The sequence below is a fragment of the Trichosurus vulpecula genome, chromosome 1 (genome assembly GCF_011100635.1).
Source record: "Trichosurus vulpecula isolate mTriVul1 chromosome 1, mTriVul1.pri, whole genome shotgun sequence".
Taxonomy (NCBI): Eukaryota; Metazoa; Chordata; class Mammalia; order Diprotodontia; family Phalangeridae; genus Trichosurus; species Trichosurus vulpecula.
Window position 1 is genome coordinate 549,623,495 of NC_050573.1, and position 19,961 is coordinate 549,643,455.

Below are 19,961 nucleotides of genomic sequence, written 5' to 3' on the forward strand. Positions count from 1 at the left end.
TATTCCCTTCATTCTCAATAAACCTAAAACCTTCCAGATCCCACCAAGAAATTCCATCTGGAGTGAATTTCCTCCTCACTTCTGCTTTTTAGAATTCTTAGCTTCCTTTAAGGACCACACACAGCCTAGGCCTTTCCTGATTCTTCCCTTCCACCCTCAGTTATTAGTGCTTTCCTTTGTATTTACTTATATGTGCATATGTTATATCCCTTCAATAGAATCCAAGCTTCTTGAGGGAGGAACTGTCTTTTGCATTTCTCTCCTGAGTACTTAGGTTGATGCTTTCCCGGCAGCAGACACTTAGGCTGGCTGAGTTGAGGGGCAGTATAATATATTGGAAAGACAGTAGGGAACCTGACTTCAAATTTTCCCTCAGGTGCACACTGTGTGACCATGAGAAAATCACTTGGCTGTTCAGAACCAGTTAAATATCTGCAGTACCCGATTCATAGCATTGTGGGAAGAATGCTTTTCAGGCCTTGATGTGCTATACAGGGTATCCCAAAAGTCTTGCTGTGGTCTGAAAGCTAGACTGCACCTTGTATAGTAATAATGATAACACTGATAACTCATGTTTATATAGCACTTTAAGGTTTGCAAATGACTTTACAAATATCATCTGATTTAATCCTCACAACACCTACAAGAGGGTTGTTCTTATTACCCAAATTTCCCATACGAGGAAACTAAGGCAAATAATGGTTAAGTGACCTATGCAGGGTTACACAACAATTAATTGTCTAAGGCTTCATTTGAACTCATGTCTTCCTGACTCCAGGTCCAGTGTTCTATCCACTGTGCCACTAAGCTATTTCTATAACTATTTAAGTGTGAGTTGTTATTGTCTCTTCCCACCACATGTTGTGGAGACTACCTGGCCTCATGTTTGGAATGAACTCCTTTCTTATCTCTGCCTATCAAAATCTTTATTTTTCTTCAAAGATCAGCTCAGGTCATGCCTCTTTGAATCTTTTAATGATTTCCCCAGGTAGAATTAGCCTCTTTTCCCTCTAGTTTTCCTAAAGCACTTTTCCTGGATCTTCCCTTTGCCCCCATAAGGCTCTACATTGTATTATGCTCATCCAGATAGTTTTGTTTATCTACTAGTAGAATCTTTGTTTCTCAGAAGGCAGGCCTCCTCTGCCTTCTCCTCTCCTTTCCAGAGAACCCAAGTCTTCTGACTCCTATTCCAATGCACAATACTATTTGACTTATGACAGGCTGGGGACAAGGCCACAAATACTGTGTAGGACACAGAATGAATTCTCCTTCCAGATGTAGTATATTCAAAGGTCTACTTGGGTGGAGGTGGAGGAAGGAGAAATGTATGCACAACATATTTTTAAGGTCAAGAATATCAAAGGAACCAATGGAAAAAAATGGGAAGGAAGGGAACCTAGCAGCACCAGACCTCAAAAACTAAACTATAGAGCCGTAATTGTGAAAACAATTTGGTACTGGGTAAGAAATAGGGAGGTTGATCAGTGGAACAGATTAGGTATACCATATACAGAAAAAATGAGCATTGTAATCTTAGGTTTAGTAAACCTCAAGATCTCAGCAACTGGGATAAGAACTTACTATTCAACAAAAATTGTTGAGAAAACTGGAAATTAGTCTGGCAGAAACTATGTATAGACCAATATCTCCCACCATACACCAAACTAAGCTCAAAATGAGTCAATGATTTAGACATAAGGTGACAGCATAAGAAAATTAGTGGAGTTTGGAAGAAATTACCTGTCAGATTCATGGACAGGGGAAAAGTTCATGACCAAACAAGAGATAGAGAGTTTCACAGGAAGTAAAATGGATAATTGTTAATTGCATAAAATTAAAAAGTTTCATTTTTATAGTCAAAACCAATTCAGCTAAAATTTGGAAGAGAAGTAAGAAATTGGGGGAAAAATATCTGCAGCAATTTTCTCTGATAAAGGTCTTATTTTTAAGATTATACATATGAAGAAAAGAAAAAAAAATATTATTTATAAGAACTAAATCAAATTTATAAGAATAGGAGCCATTCTCTACTGGATAAATGGTCAAAAGGATGTGAACAAGCACTTGTCAGAGAAGAAAATCCAAGCTATTGATACATGAAAAATGCTCTAACTCATGAATAATTAGAAATGCAAATTAAAACAACTCTGAGATACTACCTTATATCCACCAGATTGGCTAAAATGATAAAAAAGAAGATGTTGGAGGGCATGTGGAGAAAAAAACAGGTACATTAATGCACTATTGGCAGAGCTATGAACTAGTCTAACCACTGTGGAAAACAATTGGGAAGTGTGCCCCAAAGCTATTAAACTGTGCATACCTTTTGACCCCACAAAATTGCTACTAGGTCTATATCCTAAAGATATTAAAGAGGAAAAGCAATGTGATATACAAAACATATTCATAATAGCTCCTTGTATAGTGGCAAAAAATTGGAAGTTGAGGTAATTCCTATCAATTTGGTGAATGGTGGAACAAGTTATGGTATATGAATGTGGTAGAATACGATTGTGCTGTAAGAAATGATAAAGGAGGTGGTTTCAGAAAAGCCTAGGAAAGCTTGTATGAGCTGACACAAAATGAAGTGGGCAGAACCAGGAGAATAATGTATACATTAAACAATGTTGTAAAGAAAAACAGATTTGAGAGACTTATGAAATCTGATCAATGTAACACCAAACATAATTCTACAGGAATCAGGATGAAACATGCTATCCACCTCCAGATAGAGAGGTGGTGGATTTAGGGCAAAGATTGAAGGCATATATGTATATACACATAAACATCTATGTATTTATCTATTTATCTCTATATATGGATCAATACATATATATGTCCATATTTATATCTATATCTATTTTGTGTAGGACATAGCTATTATGGAAATTTGTTTTGACTATACATAATTGTAACAGGTTTTGTTTTTCTTTTTTTTCTCTCTGTAGGGGAGGGGATAGAGGAAACAGAAAATCTGGAACTGAAAATAAAATAAAATTGAATCTTTTTTTAAAGGAGAAAGTTAGATTCCCTTAATGATTTCAGATCATAAGTCCCAGATGAACTTATCACAGAGTTCTTTCAGATTCTAGGATATGATTATTGAACCAGAGTCAGAAAGCTTCAAATAAATAATTATAGAAATCAGGTAAATGCCACAGAACTAAAGAACAAAATGTACCAATTTTCAAAAAAGGAAAAAGAATGGAGTCTATACACTATTGTCCAGTGAGCATGACTTTGATCCTGGCAAAACTGCAGAACATATTAAAGATGCTATTGAATATTTAGGAAAGGAAGCAGTGAGTACAAAAACTCATGACAGCTCCATCATGTCATGCCCAATTTAACTCATTTTCTTTTTTACACTGTGCTACTGGACTGATATTGATATAGGTTTTTTTCCCCTCATATTCTCATGGACAAGTTGGAGAAAGAAGAGCTATACTATGGGGCAGCAAAATGGTGTAATGGATAGAGTGCTGGTCCTGAAGTCAAAAAGAAGCATCTCCCTGAATTAAAATCTGGCCTCAGATAGTAGCTGTGTGACCCTAGGAAGTCACTTGACCCCCTTTGCCTCAGCTTTCTCACCTGTAAAATGAGATAGAGGAGGAAATGGCAAACCACTTCAGTATCTTTTACAAGAAAACCCCAAATAGGGTCATAAAGAGTTGGACATGACTGAAATGACTGAAAAAGAACAGGCTATACTACAAGTGCATTCAGAAATGGTTGGATGATCTGACCCAAAGAGCAGCTGTTGGTGGATCACTGTCAACTTGGAAGAAGATCTGTAATTTGTCCTTGACCCTAGGCAGTTTAAATGATCAATTACTTATATAAAAGACATAGATGATATGATTACCAAAAATTCAAATGATACAAAGAAGAGAGGGTTATCTAACTAAAAGGAGGACAGAGTAAGAATCCAAAAGTTTTTAACAATTTACAAAGCTATGTCAGATTTTAATTCAAATAAATTTAATACAATTAAATGTAAAGTCCTAACCTTCACTTTCAAAAGTTCAAGATGGGGGAGGAGTGACTGGATGAAATTTTATCTGAAAATGATGTGAGAGTTTTAGTATTCAAAACTACAAGCTCAACATGAGCCAGTAGCGTAATATGGTGGCCAAAAAAGTGAATAGAATGTTTTGCTACATTGACAGGCATAGTGTTCAGGCCATGGGAGGTAATAATCTTGTTGTTTCCTGACTTTCTCAGACTACATCTGGACAGTGATAATCTGGAAATAGCTTACCCAGGAAAAAGAACAGGAAGGAGAAGAGCCTTGATAGTCCATTACTCTAAGGCTGAGAGCCAGCAAAAGGAGGCATTTTGTGGGGAGAGGACATACTTCCAAAACAAATGAGATATATCATGGAGAAAAGTTTGAAAAAAGTAGTTAAAGTTTTTAGTTTTGTTAAAACTGCAATAAAATTGGGGGTGGAGCCAAGATGGTGGCTGAAAAGCAGGGACTAGCATGAGCTCCCTGCCGAGTCCCTCCAAAAACCTATAAAAAATGGCTTGGAACCAATTCTAGAACTGGAGAACCCACAAAACAGCAGAGGGAAGCAGGGTTCCAGCCCAGGACAGCCTGGATGGTCTCTGGGTGAGGTCTATCTTGCATGGAACTGGGAGCAGAGCAGAGCAGAGCAGAGCCCAGCGTAAGCTGCGCAGACCAACCAGACCAGGAGCCGGGCGGACCGTGCCCTAGCGCCCTGAATCAGTGAGCTGCAGCAGTAACCAGACTTTTCAACCCACAAACACCAAACACAACACAGAAGGTTAGTGGGAAAAGCTGCGGGAGTGGAAGGAGTTCAGGGTTCGGCTACTGCAGCGGAGATTGGGCAGCTACAGAAGTACAGCTGCAGTTGCTTCCGGCCCCAGGCCCACCTGGTGGGAGGAATTAAGTGGCGGATCAGAGCAGGAGTACGCAGCCCGCTGAAGATCTAAGCCCAGTCCGAGTTGGGGGTTCTTGGGGAAGGAGGAGTGCTGGTGTGGCAGAGCTGGTGTATCCCCCCAAGCGTGGAACATAGTTCTCTAAACTCTACAAGCAGTCATACCCCACTGAAAAACTCAAGGGTCAAGTTAGTTCGCTGGGAATATGGCCAGGCAGCGAAAATGCACCCAGATTCAGTCTCAGACTTTGGATTCTTTCTTTGGTGACAAAGAAGACCAAAACATACAGACAGAAAAAGTTAACAAAATCTAAGAGCCTACAACAAAAGCCTCCAAGAAAAACATGAACTAGTCTCAGGCCATGGAAGAGCTCAAAAAGGATTTGGAAAAGCAAGTTAGAGAAGTAGAGGAAAAATTGGGAAGAGAAATGAGAAGAATGCGAGAAAACCATGAAAAACAAGTCAATGACTTGCTAAAGGAGACCCAAAAAATGTTGGAAAATACACCGAAGGAAACAACACCTTAAAAAACAGACTAACTCAAATGGCAAAAGAGCTCCAAACAGCCAATGAGGAAAAGAATGCCTTGAAAGGCAGAATTAGCCAAATGGAAAAGGAGGTCCAAAAGACCACTGAAAGAAAATACTACCTTAAAAATTAGATTGGAGCAAGTGGAAGCCAGTGACTTTATGAGAAATCAAGATATTATAAAACAGAACCAAAGGAATGAAAAAATGGAAGACAATGTGAAATATCTCCTTGGAAAAACCACTGACCCAGAAAATAGATCCAGGAGAGATAATTTAAAAATTATTGGACTACCTGAAAGCCATCATCATAAAAAGAGCCTAGATATCATCTTTCAAGAAATTATCAAGGAGAACTGCCCTGATATTCTAGAGCTAGAGGGTAAAATAGAAATTGAAATCACTTCCTCAAATAGATCCCAAAAAGAAAACTCCTAGGAACTTTGTCACCAAATTCCATAGCTCCCAGGTCAAGGAGAAAATACTTCAAGCAGCCAGAAAGAAACAATTTGAGTATTGTGGAAACACAATCAGAATAATCCAAGATATAGCAGGTTCTACATTAAAAGATCGAAGGGCTTGGAATACGATATTCCGGAGGTCAATGGAGCTAGGATTAAAACCAAGAATCACCTACCCAGCAAAACTGAGTATCATGCTCCAAGGCAAAATATGGATTTTCCATAAAATAGAGGACTTTCAAGCTTTCTCAGTGAAAAGACCAGAGGTGAATAGAAAATTTGACTTTCAAACACAAGAATCAAGAGAAGCATGAAAAGGTAATCAAGAAACGGAAATTGCAAGGGACTTACTAAAGTTGAACTGTTTTGTTTACATTCCTACATGGAAAGATGATGTGTATGATTCATGAGACCTCAGTATTAGGGTAGCTGAAGGGAATATTCATATATATCTACATATATGTTTATATATATATGTATATGTGAGTGTGTATGTATGTATATATGTATGTGTGTGTATATATATATATATACATATATATATGTATATATACAGAGAGAGAGAGAGAGAGAGAGAGAGAGAGAGAGAGAGAGAGAGAGAGAGAGAGGGCACAGGGTGAGGTGAAGATGAAGGGAAGATATCTAAAAGAAATAAAATAAAATTAAGGGATGAGAGAGGAATATATTGAGAGAGGGAGAAAGGGAGAGATAGAATGCGGTAAATTATCTTGCATAAAAGTGGCAAGAAAAAGCAGTTCTGTAGGAAGGGAAGAGAAGTCAGGTGAGGGGGAATGAGTGAATCTTGCTCTCATCAGATTTGACCTGAGGAGGGAATACCATACATACTCAATTGGGTAACTTACCCCACAGGAAAAAAGGAGGAAGAAGAAGATAAAAAAAGGGTGGATAATAGAAAGGAGGGAAGATGGGGGTGGAGGTAATCAAAAACAAACACTTTCAAAAGGGGACAGGGTCAAGGGAGAAAATTCAATAAAGGGGGATAGGTTAGGAAGGAGCAAAATATAGTGAGTCTTTCACAGCATGAGTATTGTGGAAGAGTTATACATAATGATATGCACGTGGCCTATGTTGAATTGGTTGACTTCTTAGGGAGGGTGGGTGAGAAGGGAAGAGGGGAGAGAATTTGGAACTCAAAGTTTTAAAACCACATGTTTAAAAACAAAAAAAAAGTTTTTGCATGCAACTAGAAAATAAGATACACAGGCAATGGGGCATAGAAATTTATCTTGCCCTACAAGAAAGAAAGGGAAAAGGGGATGGGAGTGGGGTGACAGAAGGGAGGGCTGACTGGGGAACAGGGCAACCAGAATATATGCCATCTTGGAGTGTGGGGGGGAGGGTAGAAATGGGGAGAAAATTTGTAATTCAAACTCTTGTGAAAATCAATGCTGAAAACTAAATATATTAAATTAAAAAAATAAAAAAATAAATTAAAAAAAACTGCAATGAAATTCTGACAAGTGTCAGTAGAAGGCCTAGGATTCGGCTCCCACTTCTTCTTTTCATGTTGCGCTTTATATTGGTGTCATGTACCAAAAAAAAGGAAAGACCCAATGAGTATTTCATATCTTCATGCATCTTTTTGGGTAATACTTTTCACAAAATGTCAACTCCTTTTTGACAAAGATATTTTCTCATTCCCCTTCCCTACTGGCTAGAATTCTGCTTTAGGGAAAAAAGAATGAAGTCAACACACCTGACTGGTTATAGGGGTATAGAAGAGCATCTTAAAATAGCAGGTGGTACACTCTCTGAAACAGGACTCAGCAGAAAATGTCAATGATCTTCAAAATGGGTGGAGGAAAAGGGTCTGGGGCATAGTATTAAGATAAAAGAAGAAAATCAGATTAATGATAATCTCTTAGACTCTGGGAATGAAGGTATGAGAAAGGAAAAGAATCCAGTCCTGGGAGATAATATGGGGATTGGTTTTAAAAAAATTTTTTCTACTAATAATTAACGGGATAAACCTGTAACCAAGACATCTGAAAGATTTATTTAGTTCCTAGGAGAAAGGTGCAGAAAGTGCCACTCTTCAGATAAGGACACTGTATCCTCTCAGAAGAGAAAAAAAAGAGGGAGGAGAGGACAGTACAAGTTACCAAAATAAGCTTAGTTCGGGAACCTTGGACACTTGAGATGAAAAAGAAAAGGAGTTCTAATCTCTCTCCCCAGGGGTCTGGCAACACTTAGCATTACCATTCAAAGTGTTACCTAGGTCCTTTCTGTTGAAGTGGCAGAAAGCTCCAATGTGTGTACCCCCTGACAGAGACCGGGGTTCTGTTGTGGAAGGAGGTCCAGGCCTGGATCAGTTAACACTCTACTCCCAGAGTGGAGAAAACATTCCCTGGGGTAAATACATTTGGGACCAAGAATCCCTCTCATAAGATCTTGGCTCTAGAGCTCCCAAACCCTGTAAATATTAGGTTCCTCAGCTCTAAAACAAATCTAGACCTTTATAAAACAAACTGCTGGGCCCAGTAATCACATCCCCAGGATGTGAAAAGGCCCTGGGACCAGAATAATCATGCAAAACAATTATATCTGTTGAGGACCATTTAGAGACTGCTGACTTCTATCTCCTCTCATAGGCCTTCAGTAAGGCCTATGAAAAAACAATGAAAATGAGATCATGTGAATGTTCAAGACAAGAGACAATGGAAATGCTTTGAACCTGGCAGCAGGAAGTTAAGGAGGGAGAAAGAAGCTTGAAATAATGGAATGAGCACTGGATTGTGGTTCACCACTTGGGGGATGTTTCCTCATCAGTAAAATGGGGAGTTTGGACTGGATACTAGAGAGGGGCATCTTCTTTCTTCCAATAGGATTTGTCTATGTTCTAGGCCCCCTCCTTCACTGCTAGGAAGAAGGAAATAGAGAACTGCTCCACAGCGGTGTCCTTGTCACTCTGTGAGATGATGCGCCTTTTCTTTGGGTCAACTTCTTTGGAAACCCATTGGCCCAAAAGCTTTTCCAAAATTCTGAATTGTATAAGAGCATATTATTAGAGGAGCTTTGATCCCTTCCCAGCTCTGATGATGTCTGAATTTTCAAAAAATTATCCCATCAGCAGCATCTCTCTTAGAAAGGCAAAATGGCATAGTAGACAGAGTACTGGAACTGGAGTCAGGGTGACCTGGGTTCAAAGCCTATCTCAGGTATTTACTAGCTATTCCCTTAAGTTCTCTGAGCCTCAAGCAGCTTTCTTAGACTTCATGATCTGAAAAGATGCAGAATGTCCTCACAAGTACTAATCATAAACCCTTACTGAACACTTACTAGCTGAAGCTTATAGAGCATATGAGGCTTTTATAAGCCTTTTAAACATATTCTCTTATTAATTATAAGGAGGAACTGTAGATATTATTATTATTTCATCCCAGATTTACAGATTTAGGAACTGAGGCTGAAAGGATAAATGACTTACCCATTTTAAGTGTGAGAGGCAGGAGTTGAACCCAGATCTTGCTTTCTCCTATAGGCTTTCCTCTTGTGTAAAATAAAAGTATTATTTTACCAGTAATTCCAAATGAACTAGCTTCATCAAACTTATGTTGCCCATTTGTATCTTCCATGAAGAATGTGAACAACCTACCTTGCCAGAAATGAAATGTACCTTCTCTTCTTCATGGTTCATAATTGGGAATTATCTCCTGCTCTGCCACCTGCCTCACTGACTTTGTTAATAGCACCCAAGTGAGAAATCCCTTGCCATAGAGACCCAATATGGTGAGGAAATTTAGGTAGGGGTAATGAAGAGAGTGGAGAAAATACAGTTGCATCACATAAACTTGTCTTTCTAACCCACCAGGGTAGGTCAGCCAGGCTGAATTTGACCTTCTTGATTGGAAGATTCCTCATAAGCACTGCTTTTCACGGGTCCACACCACTTTCTCTGTCTAGCAAAATTCCTATTCCTCAAATTAATGCTTTTGATTTGTTAATGACTACATTTTGAAAAAGGGTTCATTTGGGGGTGGGGGGGATTGGGGGAGAGAAAGCTGAGCAGAGAGGGAGGTAGATCTTGACACCCTAACTTACCTCTCATTTGTATAAGGAAGACAAATAGGAAACTCGCCCATCCTGAAAAGAAGTTAAATATGACAAGCTTGGTATAGGCAGCAGCACTTCGTAAAAAGAAGAAGCTCATGAGGTACATGAGGGGAATGATGGACCATCCATATAACATGAAGATCATCAGGACACCCATAAAGTGACTGTAGAAAACTTCTATATCACAGGCTTTGAACACCACCTAAGATTAAGTACAGGAGCTAGGTTGGGATAAAGGGAAAGAACATGGTCCACATAGCAAACAAGAAACCAATGCCAAATCAATGCCAAAGAAAGAAAGGGCTGGTGTCACCTTTAAAAGAGGAAGATGGATGGAACACCCAACAATGCTCAACACTAAGGAAAGCTAGTCCTACACCCCCACTACCAGTATCATCTTATTTTTTTTAGTGGAATGGACTTTTCCTTGGTCAAAAAAGCCATGGATGGGGAGGGAATCCTTTCACCAGTGCAGATACCTATTTACAGAACATTCTAAGGATCAAGTTGCAACTGTCCCTGAATACCGTCATGTTAGGTGACTTGTCCTATTCTACTAAGTCTTTAGAAGGCCCTTTAACCTTGCCCTGGGCATCATCAATTATGTGATCTGGTGGGTAAAGTGACTGCTTTGCATCCTTGCTATGCCAGGAATACTTGCATCTTCATTATTCTTATCCTACATGAAGGTGAGATATTGGAAGCAAGATTTCATAATTCAATATGAGTGAATAGTGTGATGTGATGCAAACCAAAATCAAAAAGCCCAGCAAAACCAACAAACCCTAATGTGCTTTTAAGTTGAAGTAGAATGCATAATGCATAATAAAGTAGAACATATAATGTATAATATTAGCAGAAGTATAATGTACTTAGACAGGTAATAAGTCTATTGTACTTAAGATCATAGGAAGGACCATTGATTTATTAATGGAGGGGACCTCAGAGGTTATCTAGTTCAACTCCCTTGTTTTTTCAGATAAAGAAACAGAGATCTCACAGATAGGGAAAAAGCAACATCAGGATTTAACACTTTTTTCCAACTCCAAATTTAGCACCTTTCCCAATGTAGTAGACTATTGCTACTAAAATAATATATAATCAGTTGAAAGAAATGGGGATGTTTAGCCTGAATAAGAGAACCCTGGGGGAGAAGGCTCACAGGTATTCCCAAATGACATATTCACATGGGGATATGAATATCAGAGTCCATGGAAAAGACATGGAAAAGAGGTCACAGAGTGTGAATTATTTATTTTATAGATGAGGAAACTGACCCAACAAAGTTGACTTGTTTCCAAGATTACATAGGAATTAAGGCCAGAATCAAGATTTTCTGATTCCAAATCCAGGGTTCTTTCCACTAAACTAGAAATATTAATGTAAAGACCCACAGCATTCCTGAAGCTCTGAAAAATCAGATTCCATTCTCAGCTAAACCACACCAGCTCTTGGGGAAAGGAAGATGGAATAAGTATCTATAAAGAACCTACTATGTGCTAGGTAGTATGCTAAGGACTTTACAAATATTATCTCAATGGATGCTTATAATAACCCTGGGAGGTGGACACTGTTATAAGGAAATTGAGGTAGGCAAAGGTTAAATGACTAACCCTCTCAATGAGGGTGGATGGGTCACACAGTAAGTGACTGAGGCTGGATTTGAATTCAGCTCTTCCTGATTCCAGGCCCAGTGCTTTATCCATTGTGCTCCCTTGCTGCTTCTTTGGAGGCATTGTTCTAGAGAACAATAACATCTAGTGGTCATACTGCTTGGATAGGACCTAGGTCTTTAGGAAATAACATATGTTTCACTGTTCTATAAGAACTATTAGCTAGAATGAAAACACTTGAAGAAAGTACCCCCATAAAAGGAGGTCCAAAAGCTCACTGAAGAAAACAATTCCTTAAAAATTAGAATGGAGCAAACAGAAACTAATGACTTAATGAGAAATCATGAATTTTAAAAAAAAGAATTAAAAAAGACAATGTGAAATATCTCATTGGAAAAACAACTGACCTGGACAATAGATCAAGGAGAGATAATTTTATAATTATTTTACTACCTGAAAGCCATGATAAAAAAAGAGCCTAGACATCATCTTTCAAGAAATTTTCAAGAAAAACTGTCCTGATATTCTGGAACCAGAGGGTAAAATAGAAATTGAAAGAATCCCCTGATCATCTCCTGAAAGAGATCCCAAAATGAAAACTCCCAGGAGTATTGTAGCCAAATTCCAGAGTTCCCAGGTCAAGGAAAAACACTGCAAGCAGCCAGAAAGAAACAATTCAAATATTGTGGAGACACAATCAGGATAATACAAGATTTAGCAACTTCTACCATAACGGATCCGAGGGCTTGGAATGTGATATTCAGGAGGTCAAATGATCCAGGATTAAAACCAAGAAGCAGCTAACTAGCAAATTTGAGCATAATACTTTCATGGGGAAAATAAACATTCAATGAAATAGAAGACTTTCAAGCATTCTTGATGAAAAGACCAGACTGAAAAGAAAATATGACTTTGAAATACAAGATTCAAGAGAAGCATGAAAAGGTAAACAGGAAAGAGAAATCATAATGGACTTACTAAAGTTGAACTGTTTCCGTTCCTACATGGAAAGATGGTATTTGTAACTCATAATACCTTTCTCAGTATTAGGGTAGTTGGAGGGAATCTATCTATCTATCCATCTATCTATCTAGACAGAGGGCACAGGGTGAGTGGAAAATGAAGGGATGATAACTAAAAAATAAAATTAAGGTATGAGAGAGGAATGTACTGGGAGAAGGAGAAAGGGAGAGGTAGAATGGAGTAAATTATCTTACATAAAAGTGGCAAAAAAAGCTTTTACAGTGGAGGGGAGGAGGGGGAAGGTGAAAGGGAATGAGTGAACCTTACTCTCATAGGATTTGGCTTAAGGAAGGAATAACATACACACTCAATTGGGTATGAAAATCTATTTTATCCTACAGGAAAGCAAGGGAGAAGGGGATAAGAGAGGTGGGGATGATAGAAAGGAGGGCAAATGGGAGGAGGGGGTAATCAGAAGCAAATATTTTTGAGGAGGGACAAGGTCAAAGGAGAGAATAGAATAAATGGGGGGTGCAATAGGATGGAGTGAAATAGAGTTAGTCTTTTCACAACATGACTTTTATGGAAGCATTTTGTATGACTACACAGGTGTAACCTATATGAAATTGCTTGCCTTGTCAGTGAGGGTAGGTGGGGAGGGAGGAAGGGAGAGAATGTGGAACTCAAAGTTTTAAAAATGAACATTAAAAATTGTTTCTACATGCAATTGGAAAATAAGAAATACAGGCAATGGGGTGCAGAAATCTATCTTGGGGGCAGAGCCAAGATGGTGGCTGGAAAGCATGGACTTCTCCAGGGCTGTCTCCCAGAACCCTTCAAACACCGATAAAAATGGCTCTGAACAAATTCTAGAACTGCAGAACCCACAAAATAGCTGAGGGAAGCAGGGCTTCAGGCCAGGACAGCCTGGATGGTGGCTGGGTAAGGTCTATCATGCACGAAGCTGGGAGTGGAGCAGGGCAGAATCCAGCGTGGGCTGCGCCTAGACCAACTAGACTGGGAGCCAGGCACAACAGGCCCTAGTGCCCTGAATCAGTGAACTGTGGCAGTTACCAGACTTCTCAACCCACAAACACCAAAGACAACAGAGAAGGTTAGTGGGAAAAACTGCAGTGAAAGGAGTTCGTGGTTTGGCCACTGCCCCAGGGGCAGTGGAGGTGGTGCAGCTACAGAATTACAGCTGCAGTTGCTTCCGGCCCCAGGCCCACCTGGTGGGAGGAATTAAGTGGCGGATCTGAGAGGGATTGCAGAGCCTGCTTAAGATCTGAGTCCAGTCCCGGTTGGTGGTTCTTGGAGGAGGAGGACCACTAGTGTGGCAGAGCTTGCTGTGTAGAAATAGCTCTGAAAACAACAGCACAGCCCCTCAACCTTGGGACAAAGTACTCTCTACTCTACAAGCAGTCATACCCTGACAAAAAACTCAAGGGTCAAGTAGTTGGCTGGGAACATGGCCTGGCAGCAAATATGGACTCAGATTCAGACTCACACTTTGGAATCTTTCTTTGGTGACAAATAAGACCAAAACATACAGCCTAAAGAAGTCAACAAAGTCAAAGAGCCTACATAAAAAGCCTCCAAGAAAAATGTGAACTGGTCTTAGGCCATGGAAGAGCTCAAAAAGCATTTGGAAAAGCAAATAAGATAAGTAGAGGAAAAATTGGGAAAAGAAATGAGAGTGATATGAGAAAACCATGAAAAACAAGTCAATGACTTGCTAGAGGAGAACCCAAAAAATACTGAAGAAAAGAACACCTTAAAAATAGACTAACTCAAATGGCAAAAGAGCTCCAAAAAGACAATGAGGAGAAGAATGCCTTGAAAGGCAGAATTAGCCAAATGGAAAAGGAGGTCCAAAAGACCACTGAAGAAAATACTACCTTAAAAATTAGATTGGACCAATTGGAAGCTGTTGACTTTTTGAGAAATCAAGATATTATAAAACAGAACCAAAGGAATGAAAAAGTGGAAGACAATGTGAAATATCTCATTGGAAAAATCACTGACCTGGAAAATAGATCCAGGAGAGATAATTTAAAAATTATTGGACTACCTGAAGGCCATGATCAAAAAAAGAGCCTAAACATCATCTTTCAAGAAATTATCAAGGAGAACTTCCCTGATATTCTAGAGCCAGAGGGTAAAATAGAAATGGAAAGAATCCATGGATTGCCTCCTGAGAAAGATCCCCAAAAGAAAACTCCTAGGAATATTGTCACCGAATTCCAGAGCTCCCAGATCAAGGAGAAAATACTATAAGCAGCCAGAAAGAAACAATTTGAATATTGTGTAAACCCAATCAGGATAACACAAGATCTAGCAGCTTCTACATTAAGGGATCGAAGGGCTTGGAATACGATAATCTGGCGGTCAATGGAGCTAGGATTAAAACCAAGACTAACCTACCCAGCAAAACTGAGTATCATTCTCCAAGGCAAAATATGGATTTTCAATAAAATAGAGGTCCTTCAAGCTTTCTCAGTGAAAAGACCAGAGCTGAATAGAAAATTTGACTTTCAAACACAAGAATCAAGAGAAGCATGAAAAGGTAAACAAGAAAGAGAAATCACAAGGGACTTACTAAAGTTGAACTGTTTTGTTTACATTCCTACATGGAAAGATGATGTGTGTAATTCATGAGACCTCAGTATTAGAGTAGCTGAAGGGAATATACATACATACATACATATACATATATATATGTATATATATATATACACATATATATGTAGACAGAGGGCACAAGGTGAGTTGAATATGAAGGGATGATATCTAAAAAAATAAAATCAAACTGAGGGATGAGAGAGGAATATATTGAGAGAGGGAGAAGGGGAGAGATAGAATGGAGTAAATTATCTTGCATAAAAGTGGCAAGAAAAATCAGTTCTGTTAGGAGGGAAGAGGGGGTAGGTGAGGGGGAATGAGCGAATCTTGCTCTCATCGGATTTGACCTGAGGAGGGAGTAACATACACACTCAATTGGGTATCTCACCCCACAGGAAAGAAGGAGGAAGAAGATAAAAAAGGGGACACGATAGAAGAGAGGGCAGATAGGGGGAGGAGGTAACGAAAAGCAAACACTTTGGAAAAGGGACAGGGTCAAGGGAGAAAACTGGATAAAGGGGGATAGAATAGGATAGAGAGGGTGGGTGGGGAGGGAAGAGGGGAAAGAGGGGAAAGAATTTGGAACTCAAATTTTTGGAAGAAGATGTTCAAAAAAAACTTTTTTCATGCAACTAGGAAATATGTTATACAGGCAATGGGGCATAAACATCTATCTTGCCCTACAAAAAAGTAAAGGAAAAGGGGATTGGGGGGTTGGGGTGACAGAAGGGAGGGCTGACTGGGGAACAGGGCAATCAGAATATATACCATCTTGGAGTGGAGGGTGGAGGGTAGAAATTGGGAGAAAATTTGTAATTTAAACTGGTGAAAATAAATGCTGAAAACTAAAATATTAACCAAATAAATAATGATTTATTTAAAGAAAAAGAAATCTATCTTGCCCTATGGGAATATGGATGGGAAAGGGAAAGAGAAATGGGATGATAGAAGGGAGGGAAGATTGAGGGAAGAAGTAATCAGAATGCATGCTGTCTTGGGTGGGGGGAGGGGAGAGATAGGGAGAAAATTTGGAACTCAAAATTTTGTGGGTGTGAATGTTGAAAACTAAAGTAAATAAATAATAATAAATATAATATATATATATATAATTTATTATATAATATATATATAATTTATTATATATTATTATATACATTATATATTTTATAAATAATAAATAAGTAATAATAACGAATAATAATAATAAAAAGAAAGTACCCCCATGTTTCCATGGCCACGATCAAAGCCAGTAGCTTAGCCCATAGAAGCATTCCCCTGTGGTCAGCTAATAGGGATGATATGCTAAACCTGATAGAACCTGGCTGAAAAGCTCTTTCAGGACAGAGACTTTCATCTTTGCATCATCCATGCTTGTAAGACAGTGTCTTGCATGTGGGAGGCATTCAATAAATGTCTGCTGAAATTACCTGCATCTACCTCAATATTTTGGATCTAGTTCTCATAAATGATGGCTACCTTGTATAACCAGACCATGCTCTTAGACACCTCCTTCACCACATATAGATATTCACAGACTAATGGGACCACACCAAGGATTCATGCTTTCTCGGGTACACAGAAAATTAGGCCCTTATTTCCTGGAGCAGGAGATCAATCATGAAGCACTTACTAAGTGCCTACTATGTACCAGGTACTATGCTAGATACTAGGGATATAAAGAAAAAAGTAAGCTATCTTTGCTTTAAGGAGCTCATATTGGCATGTTGTATTGGCAATCAAAATGGGCTCTTAGCACTTAATTCAACCAAGTGCCCTTGAAGAGTTTGGCCTTTATTTCCCTGATTAAATTAGGAGTCCTTGATGACCTCCTTGCCTCAAGGGAAAACCCAGTTTACATGGGTTTTAATGACGTTTGTGACATCAGAGGCTTTTAGAGCACGTGGGTTTAAGTCGCATTTTTGTGATGATTTTAGGTCACGTGGTTGAGTCGCATGTATGACTCACCCTTGACCCTGAAAAAGATATAAAACCAGAGGTTGGCTTTCTCTTTTTCAGAGCTCTGACCCACAGCAGGATTATTTGCATGACTCTGGGCCAGCCATTGTTAAGAGCTCCCTGGCTGAACTCAGATGTTGGTAACTATGAATTGCATTTGGTCTGTCTGTCGATGTTTGTAATTTGTTCGTATTTGCTCTGAAGTTCAGGATGCTGGCTTTTTCCCCTGAACTAAGTGAATGGTATTTGCATGCTGGATTAAAGTAAGATTGTTAACCCCTTAACGTTGCTTTCCTTTGTAAAGCAGATCAAAAGAACCTGAGCTTGCAGTGTTCTGTGAGCTGGTTGTTGTTGGTTTTGCACCCCCACAGTAGCTGCTAGCTAGATTGTTGAAACACATGTACATATAATGCATACAAAATAAACATGAAAGCCTTTGGGGAGAAGCCACCATAAGCTGGTGTTGGGAGGAGGGATCAGGGAAGGTCTCATGCAGAAAGTGGAGCCTGGTCTTCATCTTTAAAGAAAGAAAGGATTCTAAGAGGCAAAGGTGAGAAAGCAGTGCATTCCAGGCCTGGGATGTGAATGTGAAAAGGATTATTCTGGCAAGTCAGCCCCATGACTCATCACATGAATTAGGAAGAAGGAGTCTACAACACTGCTTATTAGTTTCTTTAAAGGTTTAGCAGTACATAGGTTTTAGGATAGCCAGAACCAATATCCCTAAACCCAAGTGTTCCTTTACAGTATGTTGGTGGTCAGCTTCCTATCTGTGAACTACTTTAACCACTGAATGCATTGATAGTTGGTCTGGGCTACTCTCTCTTTTCCCAGGTTCTCATTAACTACTGGACATGTGGTGGGTGAACAGTGTAAGCACAGGGAAAAAATCAAAGAATTGAAAATATAAGTCACATAAAAAGATTTTAGATGGACAAATGAACTGTTACAGAATTCTATGGTGGCCAAGGCTAAATGATGTTCTTTGAATTGTGTGATGCACCTGTGCTTTTCAAAAAGTTCCCATACTTGCATCAGATAAGTATACAGATCCTATTGGTTTGTGTTTGTTCTTATTCCTATAGTCATCATGTGTATTGTTTTCTTGGTTCTGCTTACTTCACTTTGTGTCAGTACATAGAAGTCTTTCCATACTTTTCTGTATTCATCACATTAATTTCTTACAGCACAGTAACATTCAACTACATTCCCATATCACCATTTGTTTGGTCATACTCCAGGCCAGTCATTCTTAAACTTTTTCCACTCATGACCCTTTATCATGTTTCTGCAGTGTTCCTTGGTGTTATGTGGATTTAGGGCATGAGCAGTGCCAAGTGCACATGCTTTGTGTTCAGAATCAAGGCTACAGTGAAGCTGGCGATATAACACAGGCAAGCACTGCCTGAAACACTTTGGATTCCTCACGTGATTGATTTTTAATTAATTTTTGGTCATTGTGTGTTCAGAAACCTTTCACTGTTGCCAAAGTTTTCACTTTGGGAACCATTGTTTAAGACTGGTTGGTTGTTGTCTCTTGTTCTCAAAGAGGACCAAAATGACATTACTATGCCAGAATCAAGTTTCAGTGTCTGACTGTAGCTGATTAGAGCTCGGAATGCTCTACCACAGGTCAGCCACAAAAAGTCCATGCCAACATTTGGGGTGGATACTTCAAAACTGTACATCCCATGTTTCCTTTGAGCTGTCTCAATTCTGCTTTGCTCATAGAACACAGCACCTTCTCTGATGTGGGCATGCCACATTGAGTGGTCCTGTGTCAGTTTCTCCCATGTCACACAATCAAATCCAAAGTTCTTAAGAGAGGCCTTGAGGGTGTCCCTGTACTACTTCTTATCACTATGTGAAACGCTTGCCAGTGTGAGTTGCCTATAAAATAGTCTTTTTGACAAGCATCCATTTTGCATTTGAACAACATGGCCAGTCCATCTAAGTCCATCTCTGAAGCAGAGTTTGAATGCTTGGCAGTTTACTTCAAGTAAGGACTTCAATGTCTGGTACCCTGATCTATAGATATATCCTGAAGTTAGCTTGAATGATGAAACCTTTACACCTTAAAATGTTAAGTCCTATAGTCTAGGAATTGGCATTCCTAGCCTCAACATGAATTTACCTGGTCTTTCAGTGGTCACTACAGACACAGGTCCAAGGTTGAACTTCCAGATTCCTGGTGTTTCTGGAGAAGGAAGTATTCCTCAACAGGGAAATTTTGGACTATTATATTCTGTCTAGTGATGCTACCAGTAGTAGATAGAACTCTTCTGTGGGAGTAGAAAACTATAAGCAAATTTAGATGGTCCAATTAAGATAAACATAACTCTTAAGTTGGATCTGAATAAAACTCTCATTATAACTTCCCCAATTCTAGTACATGCCACAAAGGGTCATTGAAGCAACATGAGTTTTGAGCTCAGACTAAAACAGATACCCATGGATCCTTGCCACACACAACCACAGCCACATTGAAGTGACAGCCCAAGGGGAGCCCAAGACTCCAAACCTGGGTAACACAACTGTAACTTCCAATCTCCAGAGTCTTTCCTCTGTGTGCATGTACACTACAGACTTTCACTAAAAATGTTCTTCCTTATCACCACATTCTTTCATACCAAGTACAGGCCAGCATCAACATTTTGAGCCAGCTCCCTCTCTACTTTCTGGTGTTAACCTGCAGCAGAGAAGTGCTCCAGGGAAACCTTCTCTGCCCAATACACACCATCACCTGAATTTCCTTCTTCCTCTGATCTCTATATTATACTCATACCACCCTTCTCAACCCCCCCACAAAATCTGTTCTCAGTCTTCTTTCTTTCTGGAGCAGGA

General features: G+C 39.3%; 1 protein-coding gene across 1 annotated transcript in view; it reads right to left on the reverse strand.

The window, feature by feature from the left end:
- The window catches only part of LOC118841655 (ATP-binding cassette sub-family A member 3-like), a 253,568-nt gene that overhangs the window by 73,217 nt on the left and 160,390 nt on the right, over positions 1-19,961 (reverse strand). Inside the window, exon 18 of the mRNA XM_036749234.1 lies at positions 9,952-10,165. Within this exon, the coding sequence (XP_036605129.1) occupies positions 9,952-10,165 (214 nt within the window). The remainder of the gene's footprint in view (positions 1-9,951; positions 10,166-19,961) is intronic.